The sequence below is a fragment of the Xylocopa sonorina genome, chromosome 7 (genome assembly GCF_050948175.1).
Source record: "Xylocopa sonorina isolate GNS202 chromosome 7, iyXylSono1_principal, whole genome shotgun sequence".
Taxonomy (NCBI): domain Eukaryota; kingdom Metazoa; phylum Arthropoda; class Insecta; order Hymenoptera; family Apidae; genus Xylocopa; species Xylocopa sonorina.
The window spans coordinates 13,167,770-13,186,021 of record NC_135199.1 but is presented as its reverse complement, the minus strand read 5'-3'; the positions used below and the strand labels follow the sequence as shown (position 1 = coordinate 13,186,021).

The 18,252-nt window shown below is 37.1% G+C and overlaps 4 protein-coding genes across 6 annotated transcripts; 1 reads left to right on the top strand and 3 right to left on the bottom strand.

The window, feature by feature from the left end:
• Positions 1-56: 56 nt before the first annotated feature.
• LOC143425724 (uncharacterized) lies at positions 57-5,350 on the bottom strand. The gene is made up of 4 exons (XM_076898726.1): positions 4,982-5,350; positions 4,132-4,383; positions 3,690-3,842; positions 57-3,590 (listed from the first exon to the last, which is right to left on the bottom strand). The coding sequence occupies exons 1-4, from the start codon at positions 5,093-5,095 to the stop codon at positions 1,065-1,067; spliced, it is 3,045 nt and encodes a 1,014-aa protein (XP_076754841.1). The 5' UTR covers positions 5,096-5,350; the 3' UTR covers positions 57-1,064.
• A 760-nt stretch (positions 5,351-6,110) lies between these two features.
• LOC143425309 (TWiK family of potassium channels protein 7) lies at positions 6,111-10,863 on the bottom strand. Of its 2 annotated transcripts, none has more exons than XM_076898010.1 (8): positions 10,453-10,863; positions 9,781-9,912; positions 9,505-9,694; positions 9,183-9,398; positions 8,910-9,059; positions 7,570-7,771; positions 6,826-7,477; positions 6,111-6,222 (listed from the first exon to the last, which is right to left on the bottom strand). In XM_076898010.1, exons 1-7 carry the CDS (start codon positions 10,624-10,626, stop codon positions 7,288-7,290), a joined length of 1,254 nt encoding a protein of 417 aa, XP_076754125.1. In that variant the 5' UTR covers positions 10,627-10,863; the 3' UTR covers positions 6,111-6,222; positions 6,826-7,287. The 2 variants fall into 2 exon arrangements, with proteins under 2 accessions (XP_076754125.1, XP_076754126.1); XM_076898011.1 differs by having other exon boundaries at positions 6,906-7,477.
• Positions 10,864-11,045: 182 nt separating this feature from the next.
• LOC143425353 (TIP41-like protein) lies at positions 11,046-13,129 on the top strand. 2 transcript variants are annotated; one of them, XM_076898085.1, is made up of 6 exons: positions 11,046-11,210; positions 11,561-11,742; positions 11,810-11,989; positions 12,058-12,280; positions 12,392-12,550; positions 12,644-13,129. In XM_076898085.1, the coding sequence occupies exons 2-6, from the start codon at positions 11,564-11,566 to the stop codon at positions 12,836-12,838; spliced, it is 936 nt and encodes a 311-aa protein (XP_076754200.1). In that variant the 5' UTR covers positions 11,046-11,210; positions 11,561-11,563; the 3' UTR covers positions 12,839-13,129. The 2 variants fall into 2 exon arrangements, with proteins under 2 accessions (XP_076754200.1, XP_076754202.1); XM_076898087.1 differs by lacking the exon at positions 11,046-11,210 and adding an exon at positions 11,402-11,419.
• Positions 13,130-13,159: 30 nt separating this feature from the next.
• LOC143425354 (uncharacterized) lies at positions 13,160-14,340 on the bottom strand. The gene is made up of 4 exons (XM_076898088.1): positions 14,132-14,340; positions 13,877-14,056; positions 13,596-13,807; positions 13,160-13,511 (listed from the first exon to the last, which is right to left on the bottom strand). Exons 1-4 carry the CDS (start codon positions 14,277-14,279, stop codon positions 13,185-13,187), a joined length of 867 nt encoding a protein of 288 aa, XP_076754203.1. The 5' UTR covers positions 14,280-14,340; the 3' UTR covers positions 13,160-13,184.
• Positions 14,341-18,252: the final 3,912 nt, after the last annotated feature.

Genomic DNA, 18,252 nt, shown 5'->3' with positions numbered 1-18,252 from the left:
AAAATAACATTGCATACAAACTGTTGGTCAATTTTTACATTACAAAGCTATAGTTCTTTGGGTATTTTTCTTCTGATCCTTATTAAATTGTTGGTATATAACATTGGTAATGTTCTTTTGCAACATTAGAAAGCGCGGCACAAGTTTGTATTCAAATTTATAAAAATTCTCAATTTCATCGTAGATTATTTTAAATTTACTTTGTTGCCGTCATCAGGAAAATTGTAAGTTTCCTCCGTCTTTTATGTTTTAATCAAATGGAAATAGAAATACAATACTAGCACTTATAAAAGATAAATCTCATTGAAAATGTCCGAGTGCTAATTACAAAAATTACATAATAAAGACTAACATTACATATCGATATATTCAATGTATGTAAAGCTAAACTTGTTCAATAATCTTTTCATACACAAAGTACTTTTCCTTCTTTACTAAAACAAAACAAAAATCTAAAATATAACAGTTCGATATAAAAGACTGCAAAAACTTGAATATTTTATTTCAGTAATAAATTCTTGGGTAGCGTATGTAACGTACATGTTTTTCTCTTTAATCGAATAATCCAAAATACTACAAAAATGAAATATCATTAATAGAAACAACAATGTTGCTCTAACAGTATAAATGTCATATGCAACGATTGTGTTTCTCGTGGATGTCATCAATTGCCACTCCATTATTAAAATAAACTACAAATAAAAGGAACTACAATATTGTAGACTCTATATTAACAAAAATACTACGATCATATGCACAGTATGGAACATTAGTGGTGCCATACAGTATAATACAGTAGAAATCAAAGCCAATGAGAAATTATGGCACTAGATAATCATTTCCAATTAGACGCTTCCTACTATGTATTTTATATCGATACAGCAAAATCGAAGTTCCAAACTGTACAACGTACACTTTATTCGGATATGGATTAGGTGATTACCTAACTGCTTAACTTTAATAAAGAATAAAAGCGGAGAAAGCTTAACCTTTATAGCTAACAAAAATCATATTCAATTTTTGCAAGTTGATTTGACAAAAGAAAAAGGATACTTATATAAAAGTTACTTCACATTAATGTGATTACTTTTGCCATCATTCTCTTTGCTAGAGAGCGTATCGATGTTATGTATCTCTCGCGATATATTTTCTAAAGTCTCCGCTTCGATAGCATCATCCTCGTTATTCGTGCCACTACTCTCCTGCCGCTTTTGAACCTCCGCGTTTGCTAAATCGAGTACTTCTTGTAGTACTTCTGCAGCCGCATTAGCGGAATCGTTCGCTGACTTTCCTCCCTTCGAAGCATCCGAAATCGAGGTTTCTACTACTTCACCGTTCCGATCGATGGTGCTACCTTCCTCTGATAACACAATCTTCTCTGAAACGTTCGAACCGGAATCTGCTTTTATCTGTATAATACTTTCATTGTCGGATTTTTGATCGACAGTTTCCTTTAAATCGTTCGTTTTATCGAACAAGTTGTCTACTTCATCTTCTACTTCTTTATTCGTAGAATTATTTTGCTGACACTTATCAGAAGGCCCATCCTCATCTTTATCTACAATTTCTTCCTTACTTTCTACCTTCTCGTCTTCTTGTACTTCACTACTTTCAACATTTTCTTCTGCATCTTCTTTTCCCCCATTTTGTTCAATGTCGTCGCTTTCTCCTTCGTCTTCTACTAGGTTTTCTTTTTCCTTGATTTGTTGAATGTCATCATCTTTTCTTTCATTTTCTACTACCTTTTCTTCTTCCTTGGTTTGTTCAATATCATTATCTTTTCCTTCGTTTTCTACTACTTCTTCTTTTTCGTCTTCTACCTTTTTACTTCTTTTCTCCTCTATCATTTTTACTTCCTCCATTTGACTTTCACCGTTGTCTTGTATATCTTTCTCTAATTTAGATATTTCGTTTTGTTGTTTCTGTGTATCTTCAGTCTTGCTACATGGAACATCTTGCTTTTCTTCAGAATCCACATTTTTGTCTTTTATACATTCATGGACACTTTCATGAATCTTATCCTCATTCTTACAACTGCTTTTGCTTTCTGCTTGCTTCACTTCGAATTCCTCAATCGACGCATTAACTATATCTATGTCTGTTTCTTCATCTACTTGCTCATCTTCTGTTTCTTTCTGGACTTTCCGCACTTGATCATCGTCGGATTCTTTCATAACAAGTTCCACATCAACAGCATCTTCTAACATTTCCTTTTTAGAAGAATGGCACTTATTATCCGTCGTAGAATCGAGTTCCGCTTCATTATTCAAATTGTTTTCATCTTCCACCAATTCCTCCTCGTCATCGTCTACTGTTATTGCAATTGCTTCGTTTGGATCATCAGATTGATCATCGGCTGTTTCGGTAGTGTCTGGTGTGACATCTTTAGTCGAGATTTCATTACTTAGCTCTTTCAATTCTAGTTTTGGCTGCTTATAATGTGACAATTTATGAGTTAAACCCAGTAGTCTGTTTTCATAACTGGTTCCACATTCATCACAAACATACGTCTGAGTTTCAAATATATCTCCTTTATCATCAGGTTTCGACGATTGTGTTTCTTGTGATGTTGTAGAAGGTTTTGCAACACTTTCATCCTCGCTGTTTACTTCTTGTACCGCTAAATCGTTCTCGATGCTTTTCTTACTATCATCATCACTAGCTTCGGATTGTTTTGGTGGAACACTCGTTTGTCTTGTCCGTTTCCTCCTCGGTTCGTCTTTATTTGACGATGATTTGTCATTCACGTTCATATTTGCCATGATAGGAATACCTCTTAAAATAGTTCGTAGTTTCTTACGATTATGTTTATTATCAAGATCTGCATCAGATAAGGATGAACCAGTCGCTCGTTTATGTCTGGTTAAGGCTCCTTGTCCTCTTTTTGAAGCTCTTGTCGCAGGAGGTTCTGAATCAGAACTTTGACCAATATTAGAAGAAGAATTTTTACGTTTACGTTGTCTTAACTGTGGCGTAGCCGATTTCGATTCCTCTGGAATAATTTTATTTATTTCTTTTTCTTCGGACTTGCTTTTCTTATGCGGTAAGTCTTCGTTATCCGTGCTCTCGTTTTCGGTTCTCGTGCTTTTAACTGAACGGCTTTGAACCTGTCTTCTCCTTTTATTACTTACATCGTCAACCGCTTTATCCGATTCCTTTTCTGTTACAACATACGTCTTCTTACCTTCATTATCCTCATCAATTCTATACAGATTCTTATCTTTTATTTCAGTATCCTTCAATACATCTTTTAGAAAAACTGTACAGTGTTTAGTTTCTGAAAGGTTCTGCTGTACATGTTTTTCAGTCCCATTTTTATGAATATCAGTACTTTTCCAACAGCTCTTACACACGATTTTTCCTGTATTATGAATCTTATACATGTCATCACCAGTCTTAACAGAATTATTACATTTGTTACAAACTCGAAGTTTAGACTTTCCATCCAGTTTTTTATTACTTATTTTATTTTGTTGAGATCGTGTGCGTGTCATGTCGGTAAAATTATTGTTTGATTCTTGTAACACATGCAAATTTGTCCTACCACATTCCGTAATGGTAGTCTTACGACTTACTACAGTTGTTTTTATCTGTAAAAGAACATTTATATCGTAAAGTACTATGAACAATACACATTTGGATATTTCATATGTACAATGCATAATTTTACAATACACATGACACATTACCTTAGGAAAAGTTAAATAATCTATGTCTTTTCCAATAATAGTATTCAACTTTGTTGCTGTTTCTGTACATACGTTCTTCAGGTCTAACAACAGATCTACTGTGTATCGGCAAGATAAACATATAAATTTATGTTCTTCGGGAGATTCTCTAAGCTGTTAATTATAAGTAAACATAATTTATGTATTGTTTACATAATATATATAATCTTAACAACAAAGAGAAAATCTCAGAAATGTTTTAAGAAAGGAGTTATTTTAACAAGAAGAATTAATAACGAATGATAAAAGAATAAGTAACTAATGGAATGTTTTTTCAAATATCTGTCAAGTTAAGAAATGTGAAGAAAACAGATGTGCATTCAATTCTAATTGTTCCGATATTAGTACAGCAATCAGTTTAATAATATAACTAAATTCGATATTGTTATAGCTTTATTCTTACATCATAGTTGAAGAGTTTTTGAATCTTATCAAACGCATTATGCTGTAAGCCTTTATCTTTACTAAGGTCGAAGATGTATTTAGTTTTTCCTGCTTCATGACATAAACAACAACAAATTTTCTGTCCTTGTTTCCGAGTACTCGATCTTTGTTTTACAGCTTGCTTATACTTTTGTACAAAAGTACTGCACTGATTTAGTTCGTATGCACATTTGTAACAAATTTTGTTTGGCAGTTGTTCTATTGTTGGTACCTGAATAAACAGATAAATATTTAACGCATATACATCCATATTTTACATACAGATACAAATGAGAAACGATGTTCTATAAACAGACAATATATACGATACTTTATTAAAGAGTTATAAACATCAATATTGAATTGCAACCAAACATTAACAGACGTATCGACAATACAATATAATTTTGGGGATAAACTTGGAACACCCCATGTACACTACAAACTTAACTAATATCTTTAATTAAAAAAGAGTACATATTGAATTTTAATATTCATCAACGTTGATTCATTTGCGGTAATCGAATAGTTTCACTTAACCTCTATTATATCTACGAGTTAATAACTGAATTAGCATTACATTATTGCTGTTCATAACGGATGAAGCGTTAGTTTTAACAATGCTAGATTCTATTTCTCTTTAGAACTAAGTGGAATGTTAGAAACATGAACTAAAACGTACCCGTTGCTCAAATATTTACGTTATTCAATGTGCACGGATAACTCGACGCACGCTCAGATCTAATCTAGCAAATTTAACAGCAATAGGATGTTTCACTAGTAAATCGGTCATTTCAATTGTACGTATATATTTTCTATACGAGACTTACCTTGGTAAATGAACAAATCTCAAATTGTTCATGAAATATTTGCTTATTGTCCACAGTGATATCCAAGAATACACCTTCGTCGCTTGCACAGAGAAAACAGTATTCTTTACTCATACTGATCTACACAAAATATTGAATGAACTTGAATTATATGGAAAATAAACTATACTAAAAAAAAATAATCGGAAATGCTTAAAAAAAATGTTTTGTTTGGGTATTACGAATAAAGCAACAAACTCCGACGCACTAAATTGGCGGTAACAGTATCCGGAGAATCATGGCGTGTACATTCGATATATCGAAATGTAAAAATGTATCGCATTTCTGTTTGAACTTTTAACTGTCAATTATGTAACTGGTTTCACGAATAGTTAACGAGAAAATATTCAATCAGGGTTTTTATCAATTAAGGTGTTTCTTAAGAGAATTAACATAGAGATTAACTGCTTTCCGTCAGTCTTTTCTTTCTTTTTTATTAGAGTAACCTTATGGTTTTTAATATTTAGATTATTTTTTATTTTACTAACTCTATGTGTGTGCAGATTCAAGTATTTTGGTCAAATTACATATCTAATTATCACATTATTTATGTATATGTATACGCGTACGTATATATATGTATGTAAAAATTGTTGCATTAATTTTAACCACCTCTGGGACCCAACCAAATCAACAATCGTCCAATGGGAAGTGGCTCTACCTAGTGTCATCGTTTCTCATTGGTTCATCGTGTTCACATCCGTGTCACAAAATTAGCTAGAATCAATGCAGCAGCCTCCATTGCATACACAGATTACATATTCGTATAAACCACATCGAGACATGAATCTATAAAAAAGAAAACATCGATTTTTTCCACAAGTTTTCATTTACTGTTCTCGTTGAGACCATTTTTGTAGTTGCGAGAGGGAAAACAGATCGAATATGGATCGATTTTGTTCATGGAATTCTTCGATACGAGCTTTCAAGTTCTCTAACATAGACCTATATAGGAAACAGAAAAGTAAAGCGTTTTAAGAAAGTTGCACAATTGGTTTCTAGCTTAAAATGAATCGTGCAGTCGATTACCTGAACGTTTCAGTCATATCTTTAGAAAAGTCGAATAAGTCTTGCATACACAGATTCGTTAAATTCGTGAAACTTTTTCTAACGATAGCATCCATTGTTTCCTTCTCTTGTATTACTTGCTCCACCTTCGGTGGTTCGGTAGGATCTTTAATACCGGTCATTGTACTCAATTGCTAAAGGAGAAAAATACCGGGGGCAAAAATTATCGACTCTCTCTCAATTTGTTTACTATAATGTACAAAATATGTTCGCAGTATAGACGTATCGACAGAATATTCTTGTTCTAAGATTACGCAATGATTTCTAATGGCAAATTAGATACTTGGCAAATTCAAAGATTACGCGCGAAACAATATAGCTACACAAATACACGTGGGTGGCGTGACGTAGAACCAGGACATGTTGAATATTTACAATCATTTTAGATAATATATTTTACAAAATCTTCACACAAAAACCGGTTATACTTATACGCAAATTTCACCCTTACAGTGTATTATGTAACATCCAGTCGTAAATAGTTCTGAAATGCTATATAGATAATACAATAAATTGTAAAAAGGAACATTACTGCCTTAAAGAGTTATCTCATATCCATTTACGCCAATAGCAATTAACCGTGCGAGTGGAATTCATTATTTCGATCGTCAATTTGGAAACACATATCTACGTTATGCGGATATATGTACGACTAGAATTTTCCTAACGCTAAACTGTCAACTACGAGTCACCACTGCGATCGCATCTTCTAATGAGTGATCTATTTAAATACCCACACGATACGCGATGCACACAATAGCCGAGGGTCGTTCAGTTTTATTTTGCATGATCTGGACCATTTGACCAGAGTTATTACCGATTTAACAGACGAAGACGTCACCGTGAAAGCCGACAATGAACGCGGAACAACGTCCCCTGTCCTGCCTCGTGCGGTGCCACGACCTCTAAATTTAGTAACTGTTCGTCAGGAAATTATTGTTTTCGTCGATCTGGTCAGTCCAACATTAGGACTACTAATCGAACTCGGGGCTCTCGCGTTTTCTGCGCGTTCGCGGCTTTATAGATCGACGCGCGCAGTTTACGCGGGTTAATCGAGAGGAGTTTAAACATAACCGACGTACATATACGCTGAATCTTACAAAAATATAAATCGCTGGTTAGACAACATCTTAGCATGACGTTCGAACAAAATAGGACAAAGCGATGTCTGTACATCGCAAGATAGAACTTGATTTTGGTCAAACGCTCGATTCGTAAATGACAATTTGTACTATCGGCTTTCTCTTCGGCTGGGTATTATTCGCGTTTGTAGCGATGTCGCGAAGCACAGCTTCTACAGCTTCTTCCCATTCTTGATCCTTCGCGTCTCCTCGATTCAAGGAAGTTGACCATTTCAAACGCGGCATCGATATTACCGTTAAAACTTTTCTGAAATTAACAGTAACGTTGCGACCGTTTCGGAAACACCGTCGCGAATTAAACGATATATTCATTAATTGCGATGAACATTCTCGGTTTACCTGAGATCTGAATGAAGCGCGGACATGTCACCGCCTGCTTGTTCACCGAGCCTGCGAATAGTTTCCGCCAATGGTCCACTGAGTCTTTGCAGTCTTCTCCACGACTGAGCGTATTGTCGTCTTACAAGCTCGATGATAGTGCTCGTCAACGCCAGACCAACCAGAATATAAAGGGTGCACAGTAACGTGTATTTCGGCTTTTCTACGTACGAGCGACGACACGAAGCGTAGCTATAATAATGTACAAGTACGCACTACGCGGGTACAAATATCGTCTCGTATGTCCAATAAAAATGAACTATTGCTTTGTAGAGTTAACACGACACATTAATAATTGTTATACCCCGACAACACAACTTTATCACAGTAAGAGCACTGTGTTGTTACTTGCGCCGCGTGACATCACTTCCATAGCCACTTACATCCGCATTCCTCGACAATTCTGGACCACCATCGTATCACGCCTGGTATATGTTCATTCAGTAATTTTTTTATCCACTCGCGTACGATCCAGTATTGGCAGACATTTTCGTTATTGTTACCCAACAATTATAGTTACTAGAAGCCATATAATATGATGCTGTACCATTGAGATTTAAAAGCTTTTTTTCTATTCAAATTCCATAATATGGTGCTCTTACTGTGACAAAGTTTTGTTGTCGGAATCTATATTTCAATAGTTTCATTGTAATTCATTTTATATTTCCCTCTTTAAAGGTAAGAGAGAGAAAGATATATCAAAAAGCTATAAGAAAGAGTGAGACAGATGATACAGACTCTACTCTAGAACCCGTGGCGCCATCTCTGTGAAAAGTGCTCAAACTGGTCGCACAGCATTATCGACAGCGAAGTAAACTGCTTCGACTAGTGGCGCCATCTCCCGGAGAAGCACTGAAACTATTCGACGAGTAGTTTCCGCACTCGCCACAGAGATGGCGCTAGTAGTTCTTGAGTAGTTCACTTCGTTGTCGATAATGCTGTGCGACCAGTTTGAGCACTTTTCACAGAGATGGCGCCACGGGTTCGCGAGTAGAGCCTGTATCATCTGTCTCACTCTTTCTTATAGCTTTCTTATATGTCCTTCTCTCTTTTACATCTAAAGCGAGAAATATAGAATAAATTAGAATAGAACTATTGAAATATGTAATAAATTACAATAAAATGTCAATGTACGCCACTACTGATAAAATTCATGAATGAACGCGATTGGCAGGCGGTATCAGCATTGGAACAGCACCGCGTGTTGCACGTCACCGTGATACGCTGGTGTTTTTTGAAGTGTTATGCGATTTGCTGTGTTGTTTGGGACGTAAAGCAGTGACGTGTGCGCGGATACTTACTCGGTACTAAATCGCCGAAACCTATCGTGGTCATAGTCACGAAACAAAAATAAAATCCATCGAAGAAATCCCAATCATCCTCCCACAACATAAACATACCTGCGCCACAGGCGAGGTACAAGAACAGCAAAAGAATCGCCGCGAATGCACCTTGAAAGAAGCACAGTTAAGACAAAGTTATGAAAAATTCTCGATGCCTTAAAATGTTACGAATGTTTATACGAAACATGTAGAAAATGTCATCGTCTATTCGAGTGGAAGCGATCGACTTACCGAGCGATCGTCGTCCAGCTAAATTTGTCGGAATACAGGAAATGGAAAAACGAAACGGAAGTTTCGATTTCACGGTCAGAGCGACTTTAACTACACCGCTTGCAAACAATTTTCCCCAGTCGGCTATTACTATCAACGTCAAAGGTATGCCAACGAAGGCGAACAAGATGCAGAACATCCTACCCGAGTTAGTTGACGGCACAACGTTTCCGTATCCTAAAAAGAAAACAAATAAAGACGTTAAATATATGAAAATAGTATGTATATTATACACGCCTGAAATGAAATTGGCCCACATCCGACCGTATGATCGTTTCATTACCGATCGTAGTAAGAACAGTGCTTGCGAAGAAGACAGCTTGAAGAACGCTCCATCTTTCAGTAACGATCGGCGGTAAATCCATCGTACCACGATCTTCTTGATCGATCGTATTTATCAAAGAACTGACCAATAAACCACCTTGTGCAGCTTTCTGAACAGCCTCTTCGTAAGCGCGTAATTTCACGCTGACCTGTAAATATCCTTTGCCATCGTATTCTTTGTAACTATTCAAAAACTTCGCATAGTTTGCAATTAATATTTAAAGTATCGGCTCACCAATGCGCGCAAATTGGAGGCGTGCGTGTTATTAGAAACCGAATCGACGAATGAATATCTTTGATCGTATAAATTGACGCGCAAAGCTTCCAAACGAGCCAGTTCTGCTGGAAGTTCGATATGCCGAAAGACCTACGAGTGTAAACGATCATCAGTTAATCATTTTTCTCTATGCGAACAAAATTACAGATTTGTCTCAAGGTCGTGTTCCTTCGGAAATAGTGTATTTTTTCAACAATATTATATCCTAATTTGAATCGAGATGATTTACACGTTCATAAAAAAAGAAAAAGTTAGGATTAACTCTAGTCGTACCGAGTTGTTCGATTGGTCCATTTCTAAAAATAAAAATACCAATTGGAAATCCACCTCGCGTTGTTATTTCAGCAAATATTGCATTCCATGTTAACTCGAGCGAATGGATAGTTAAAAATTTATATACTCGTTGATATGCTTAATAGTATCAGCAAAGTATCAGTCACTGCTAAAATTTATCCATACATTTTTTAATTATTTACAAGAATCCTCTGTCGTGCTCTTTTATATATATAAAAAAAAAAAAACAGATTACTCTCCCTATTTCTCCCGAAATAGCTTCCTTAAATTTAACTATAACTTCGTTACAATTATTTATCTATTTCCAAAGTGTAAACATTTAACAGCTCGACTTACCACACCACCGATCGCCGTGTACAACATCAAGGTAATTAAAAGTCCAACGTGACCAGCGATCGACTTAATTTTTTGCGCGTACTTCCTCCGATAGGCGTTCTCCTTTTCCGCGGTCTCTTCCAGGTTATTTCCTTGTGCAAATTCCACGGACAAATTTGACTTTTTGGTGGTCATTCTGAACACGCCACATACGTCTTACACCTCCCACGTAACAGCTTCCAATGCTCGAGGAGAAGTGATCGGGTTCGCCCGAATCTGCTACAATCGCTCTGGTTATTTCCGTCTGGAAGAGCGAACGATGTGCGGCGAACTTAAAATTCCGAATGGAATTTCATTTTGTCAGGCGCTCCTGAAACATGGTCGGTACGAGATCTCGCCGATTTCCCTTCATTCACCAACTTTATGTTCACCTCGCTACTCTAATACGCACGATTACTTGATTATTACGAGCGCATGCTTTCGAACGATAAAACTGGCTCCTCTTGAAATCGTTCCTATAGTTATTCACCTGTAGCGCGAATTTTTAAACGCGATGAAAAAACGAAATGCAGAGGGTGCGAGATTTTCCGCGAGGAAATACGCACAGTCGGTAATGAAGTATTATGAACAAACCACGGTTGTTGCGCTCGAAACAGTTTACGATAACTGAAAACAATAAAGATTGAAATAAAAATAGCATGAATTGTTATATAATTAGGATTAAGATTTCTGATGTTTAGTAAAAATTAATTTAATAACCTTAAGGACAATAGATACTTGTAAGTATGCCTTATAAACGATACTGTGATAGGTTATAATGTGTTATCAATAATTAGAAATCATCTATTATGAACGTATAAAAAATTGTATAAAATTATATTATTCTACCGTAGCATCAAGATACAAATATGTACATGTTACTGTAAATAACACATGAAAAAGTGACGTGGAAAAATATGACAGCTATTAGACTGCTCAATCTATAGGTGTAAACATTCTGTTTTATTTCTATTAATAGTTTAAGAAGAATTCTTTAACAGTCGCTTGTATGTTGAAAATTATGTTAAGTCATCTTTATAGGTATCAATAATGTATAATATCTATGTTATATTATTGGATATGATTTTAGACAATGACGGCAATAAAAATTCATGGTGGAATTGACATCTTACGACTTCCAGTTAACCAAGAGGAGCATATATTTCCACCTTGGCATATTAAGTACACACAGTCGCACATACTTCACTCAAAGTGTTCAAAAGGTGAAACCGGTTGCAACGATAGCGACGGCAATGCTTGCCAATTTTGCATGTGAGTGATTTAATATTAATTATTTATGGACCTCAATAAATTTATACTACATAAATAATTCCATCAGTTTCAGCAATGCTTTAGAATTGCCACATATGCCAGATATGGTATTTCCAAACAATATACTAACTTTAAAACATCAGGATGGCGCGACCATACAATTCAATGCTTTGGATGCTTTAAAAACTGTTTCAAATGGCAAAATTAATGTGCAATTAGCGTGCGCAGAAGCTTGGAAAGAATCTAGGTATGTATATATTTATGATTTTCTTTTCGCCTATTAAAGCATTGTTAAATATGTATTACTTCAAGCAGATCAGAAAGCAGCGAGTACCTGGAAGAGAAAGTGAAGCCGTTCGATTGGACATTTACAACAACTTATACCGGCACGGTATCCAATTTCGAAATTGAGGAAACTAATGAAAGAATTGATGTAGACAAGTTAAAAAGGAGGGACAAAATCTTATTTTATCATGATTTAACATTATTCGAAGACGAACTTCACGATAATGGCATCGCAGTTTGTTCTGTAAAAATTGTAAGTTAATAAAATTACCATATTACGAGTAAGCATGAAAAATGAATATGCTTATTTAAAAGAAAATATTTCAGCGAATTTATCCTAATTTTTTTATTCCTTTTAATATAGCGAGTTATGCCGAGTAGTTTTTTTATTTTATTGAGATACTTTCTAAGAATCGATGGTGTAATGTTAAGGATAAATGATACGCGAATTTATCATGAATTTGGTCAGAACTACTTATTGAGAGAATATACATCAAGAGAAGCCAAGGTCGAGCAAATAAATGTAAGTAATTGTTTAGTAATAGAATGTAAGTAAAATTACACTAAATATATAGATACAGATGAAAAAATAAAATAATACTTTACTTTTTTGTAGGCTCCTCCCTCACTTTTTATAGAACCAAGTGAAATAGCTCCATATTTACCCTTAACTGGATCTCGGTATCATAAATTAATAATTATTACAAATAAAACAGAATCAGCTGTAGATAGTGAATTGATTAAAGAAACTGTAATTAACAGTGCATCGGTTAGAGCCAATGCAGATCAAACAGAGAGTTCTGTTACTTAATTCCTATGGACATATGAATATATTACAGTCCACAATAAGATATTTAATATGTATAATCGAGCATTTATTTAAAAAAATAAAAGTTCTTATAATTCTAATACAACATAAAAAGTCAGAAGTTCAAACAAATTAACCTTTCTAAAACAGAACAAAAATCGATATTTTTGTGCGAATTCTTTAATCAATGAAGACTATGAATAAAAAATTTTTAAATTTATTATATGGCACATAATATACGAATCGCCATTTATAAACTGTTTTAACTATAATAAACGCTTTTTTCAAATGTTACTAGTACTGTATCCTTCAGTCTTTACATTGTTACTTAAGAAATCTATATGATCGCTTAAGATTTTGCTTGCACTTTTGTATGCTTGGTTGTTTGACATAATTGTGGTTCATTTGGATGCTCATCGTATCTTCTTCTAACACTTGTGTTCATCCACATAAGTAGTTTCTTATTATATTCTCCATCAGTCAAGCAAGTAACTCTAGTCGCAAGAAAATTTAATTTCGAGTTGATTAAATCCTTGAATGTAATTTCTTCCCTTGGTCTTTTACCGCATAGAAAATCGACTGTACAATAACCTACTGCGTGTACGTACGCAGAACGTTGTACTTTTCTACCCAATGTTCCATTATGTGTTTCCAATGACCAATTATTCTCATAAATCTATATGATAACCGCACGCATTAAAGTCTATTTATTCCTCTCGCTGTTGGTATATTCAAACGACAGGACAAGCTTTATACTTACAAGTATATCACGTATGTTTGTACCATCCGGATATTCAAAATCTGGACGTGGATCTAAATAGTTGTTCGGACATTTCTGGCACTTCAATTGTTTAATATTAATATTGCTTGCATTATTCCTATATTTATCATCGATAAGATTTCTTTCCCTCACGGTCATTTCAAATTGCTTTTTATCATAAAACACAGTGATAGTGCCAGTTCCATCGTCAACTGCAACCAATCTTTTACTTAAAACAATTGTTTAAAATGAATCGTCGATGTTCATATTAATCTCGATACCTTGGTAACGATAAAATCTGACATCTTCAAAAGTACGCACTACAAATCCAACTATCTCAATTTTTCCTATATTAATGTTAGGCAAATTCAGGGGATGAAACTTTACATACTTGTTCTCCATATATGGCACGAATCTATTTAGTTCCATTATTAAAAATGGTTCGCTGAGTCTTATGGTACCTGTCATAATAGTAATTTAAAATGATGTTCCACGCTTATCGTTTAACGAGCATTATTTCACGCGTTTCAACGAACCTTTATAATTCATCTTCTTTATATGAACCCATTCTTCTTTTTCCGATAAATATAATGGATAATCATAATCTTCCTTACGTGATACAAAATCTGGTTTTATATTCTCTGGCAGATCTGTCCAACTCAACAGCTCTATGTCGTCTGACATCTTTTACAAAAATATACTATTTCAGCACATACGTATATTATTATATTGTAAGGAATTTTTTGATAAAATTACACTCTGTCTTATTCGACTGAGACAGACGTGTACCACGCAGTTGTACCATTTAATAACAAAGGAAGAATTGGCGGGAAAAGTTTGTACGTACCAGTAGCACAGTATTCGAAAGATTTGTGACTGCTCTGATCGAACTACACTGATTTCCAACGATTGCCACTAGGGTGCGTGGTTAGTTCAATTTTAATCTTGGTATTGGCTCATTTTTAAATGACACGGATCACTATCCAAACTATGAATTTGGAAATTTTTTATAATTAATTTATAGCTCGATTATAGTATACCTATATTTTAAGTATAATAATTTTGGAAATGTTCAGTTGAATACAGAAACAAGTTGCTTAAAGTTCATACATAAACGTCGTCGAATTTCTTTTCTCTTCGCAACGATGATTCTCCAAGATTTTTAATACCCTTACTTATCTCATAAATCTTATAATTTCATGTTTCTTCGTATCTGCAGATAACCTGGCTGCCTATGTAGTGGATCATATTCCGATCGAAATTATTTATTATGTAATCACGGTGGAGTCAAATCGAAAACGGAACCAATATTGATTCTCGATCTGTCAATATTAAGTAATCGATGAATACTTTGAGGTAACAGTACGCGAGAGTACGCTCGTATTTTTTTTTTAGTACAGATCCATAAGTGTATACCTTTGTTTTCTAAACGATTATCACATGAGACAATAATCATTTTGTCATCAACACAGGTTGCATTCATCGATAGATGAATGATCGAAGGAAGAAATGCACGGTGTTTCCTACTGTTGAAACTGTAATTGCTGTTACCAGTTGTACTGTATCGCGGTAGACTATAACACGCATCAGGTCCCGTGTGCATTGTTCCTTTACACACCGTCTGACCTTGGGAAGGTCACGCCTGTTACACGCACCTCGCATTCCTCGAATCCCCCGCGTTCCATTCTTCGCGAAGGCAAGCTCACTTCGATAAGCAATAACGTCTTATTCCCGGTAATAATATGGATGTTTTCTAAATTGAACAGCTAAGTATCGTATATTCATTCTTGTATGTACGTGCTCGAATGCGAGACAAAGTTTGATATAAACAAATGACTGTAAAAAACAAAATCAGACGGGGACGGTATTTCTCGGGCGCGATGACCATTCGTTACTTTATCGTTACTCCTAATTGCGGCCTAGGAAATGATGAATCGTAATGAATTCTACACGTTCGAAGAGATAAACGTTGCTGTCATAAATATCGATGTAAGTGCATCTAGATGGCGTCACGATCGAGTTCATCTTTCGCGAAAGATTCGAAATACTTCGAACTACGATTTCGCGTTTCAACCTTTTTTTTTTTTTTTTTTAATAAAAAAAAAGAAAGACTGTAACACGAAATTTGGTCTAGATTAAATCCAGTTAACGGATGCTGGATACTGGTGAATTTCAAGACGGACATCGCCATCCCCGAACGTGGAAAGGAAGCAGTGGGATAGCCTTTTCTGGTTGAACTATTGGAACGAAAAAGTACAGACGGAAAGGAGAGGCGAAGCGAATCAATCGTTGATCGGTCGATGTTGTGTGACACGGTACCTGTATCTGTAAAAGAAATTCTTGCAAAAACTGTTGAGCTTCACGACATGACCGGAGAAAGAAGCCTGGACGAGGCTAGCGACAGTGTCGAGATTCGTTCGAGCTGCTGACTCTTAACTGATCTTAGTAAGTAATTCATGTTCAACTGCTTGTTCCGCGCTACTATTCTTTATTATAAATAATTTCATTCTTCCCTCTTATGATTTTCGATCGAGCAACATGGAAATTGTTTCCCCTGTTTGCGTCGTCAACGAATGGTATAATTTAAAATTAGCTTCGTCTTCCGTCACACCCATCGCTAACAAAATTACCGGGAACGGAAGCGAGCTCTCGTAGACTTCTTCCATCTATACAGCTTGTCTAGTTCTCATTAACGACGAACCAACATCCGTTTGCGGCGCTTATTATAGCGTTTATTACAAATTCAACGGCACGTCGATTATTAACTCACGAGTGTCAGTGCCGAATTTTTGCGAACAAGATCGGGACCAATTATCGACGCGATATACGTACATTGGATCGGAACGATATCCTTCTGTTCTGTTCTCCATGGAATTTCTTCGAAGCAAAGGGCTGCGCATCGATTCCCATCGCTATTCCACGGACAGTAATAAATTCTCTGTGAACAAGTGACGAAGTAAGTTTAATAGCTCCTTGTACGAACAGATCGCGTATAAAAGAAATCGGCAAAACGTGATCAATGATATGCAAAACGATCAGAGCATTGATTATATAAATGTTATCTTTTAAGATACTGTTGCAGCGAATGCGTCGTTTAAATGGAATCTATATAGGAACGAAAAGTTAACATCCGCAAAGGTTCGAAGGAAATCGAATACGCGAGACGATCGTTCCCATCGCTAGGCATCGCTACCTCGCACGCTACCATGATGCGTAGGTGTTTCCGGCCGGTTGAAGCACGGGCATCTGCCCGGTCTCTCGCGCGCTCAAGAACGGAGAAAGAGGAAAGGAAAGGGGGAGAGAGAGAAAGCTATACGAAAGGAGAGAGGGTGGAGAGAGAGAGGAAGGAACCGACGAATAAGGGAGCCAGCGAGCAAAGCGAGAAAAATAGTGTCTGCCAGGCGGGTGCGCGAGTGGAAAAGCAGGATGCGAGAGGAAGGACGGTGGCCGTGGAGAGAGCGACCGATAAAGAGGGACGGCAGAGAGAGCGAGACAGAGAACGTTCGGCCGGAAGCAGTTACTCGTGCGATGTAACGAAAATATCAGCCGTCCGTTTCGCAATCGGCCTACCCGCGTTCGCCGAGTTTAATATAGAACACTCGCACGCCCTGTCGCGAAAACATCACGCTAACCACGCTAAACGCGCGCTGCTATCGCGCGTTTATCGCGTCAAATCGAAAAACACCGTTTCCCGTTCGTCCTCCAGGGAGTTCGAGCATCGATCGAATCTGTAACCCCGTCCACTTTCGGTCGACCCCCTTGGCCACGTGGACCACCTTGACGGGCGCGCTAAACGCCCGTTCGAATCTGTTTGTTCGCGATATTCGGAGGAAGAGCCAGCGTTCCGATCGATGGCAAATAATTGGCAGGGTATCGATACGCGTGCCACGTGGTGCTGGTACGCCGCGTTACGTGGTTCCCGCTCGCGGGAATCCACTCGAGAGGATCGTTTCGGGTGTGCGCTTCCCTCCAAGTGGATCGCGGATGACGTTCCGTGACCTCGGTCATCTTAATCTCAGTTTCACGCTAATCAATTTTCCGCGCACCGTATATCTGCACAATGTACAGTTTAATCTGGCTTGCCACCGATCGTAAATCACATTCGCGTAGACCTTGGGCTCTCCCACTATCCCGGCGCGATAATGTAAATTCATACCGCGGATCCCTGTTAAAATCGTCGAGGAAGCGGCTCGGAGACGAACGCTTCCCCGTCTCGTCTCCCGGTTGTTTCGCTTTTAATTCCCTGCCCGATAAACCTGATCGACCGTAAAAGCGTTCGGCTGCCTGAGATACCGCGGTCGCCCCGAGTCGTTCGAAAATTCTTCGAAATTCTCTCCGCCGCTCTCCTCTCTCGGCTCTCCAGGGAGGTTTATCTCGGCGATTTACGCGCGACCGCCGCGCATCCTCCATTTCACCTACCACAGAGACGAGAGCCGGCAATCAATAGGACGTTCGTAGAACGACACTAGAAATATCACGCGGTTCCTGGAATATCGCGTCCGTTCCGCGAACATCACCCTATCAATCGCGATTCTTTCCTCGACCGCGTTATTGGTCTGGATTTTTTTCATTTCCGGGACGATGCGCTTCGAACGCGCTCGTACAATGGCCGCTTCTATCGAGCCTCCTCGCGTCGAGTCGCCCGTTCGCGATTCAC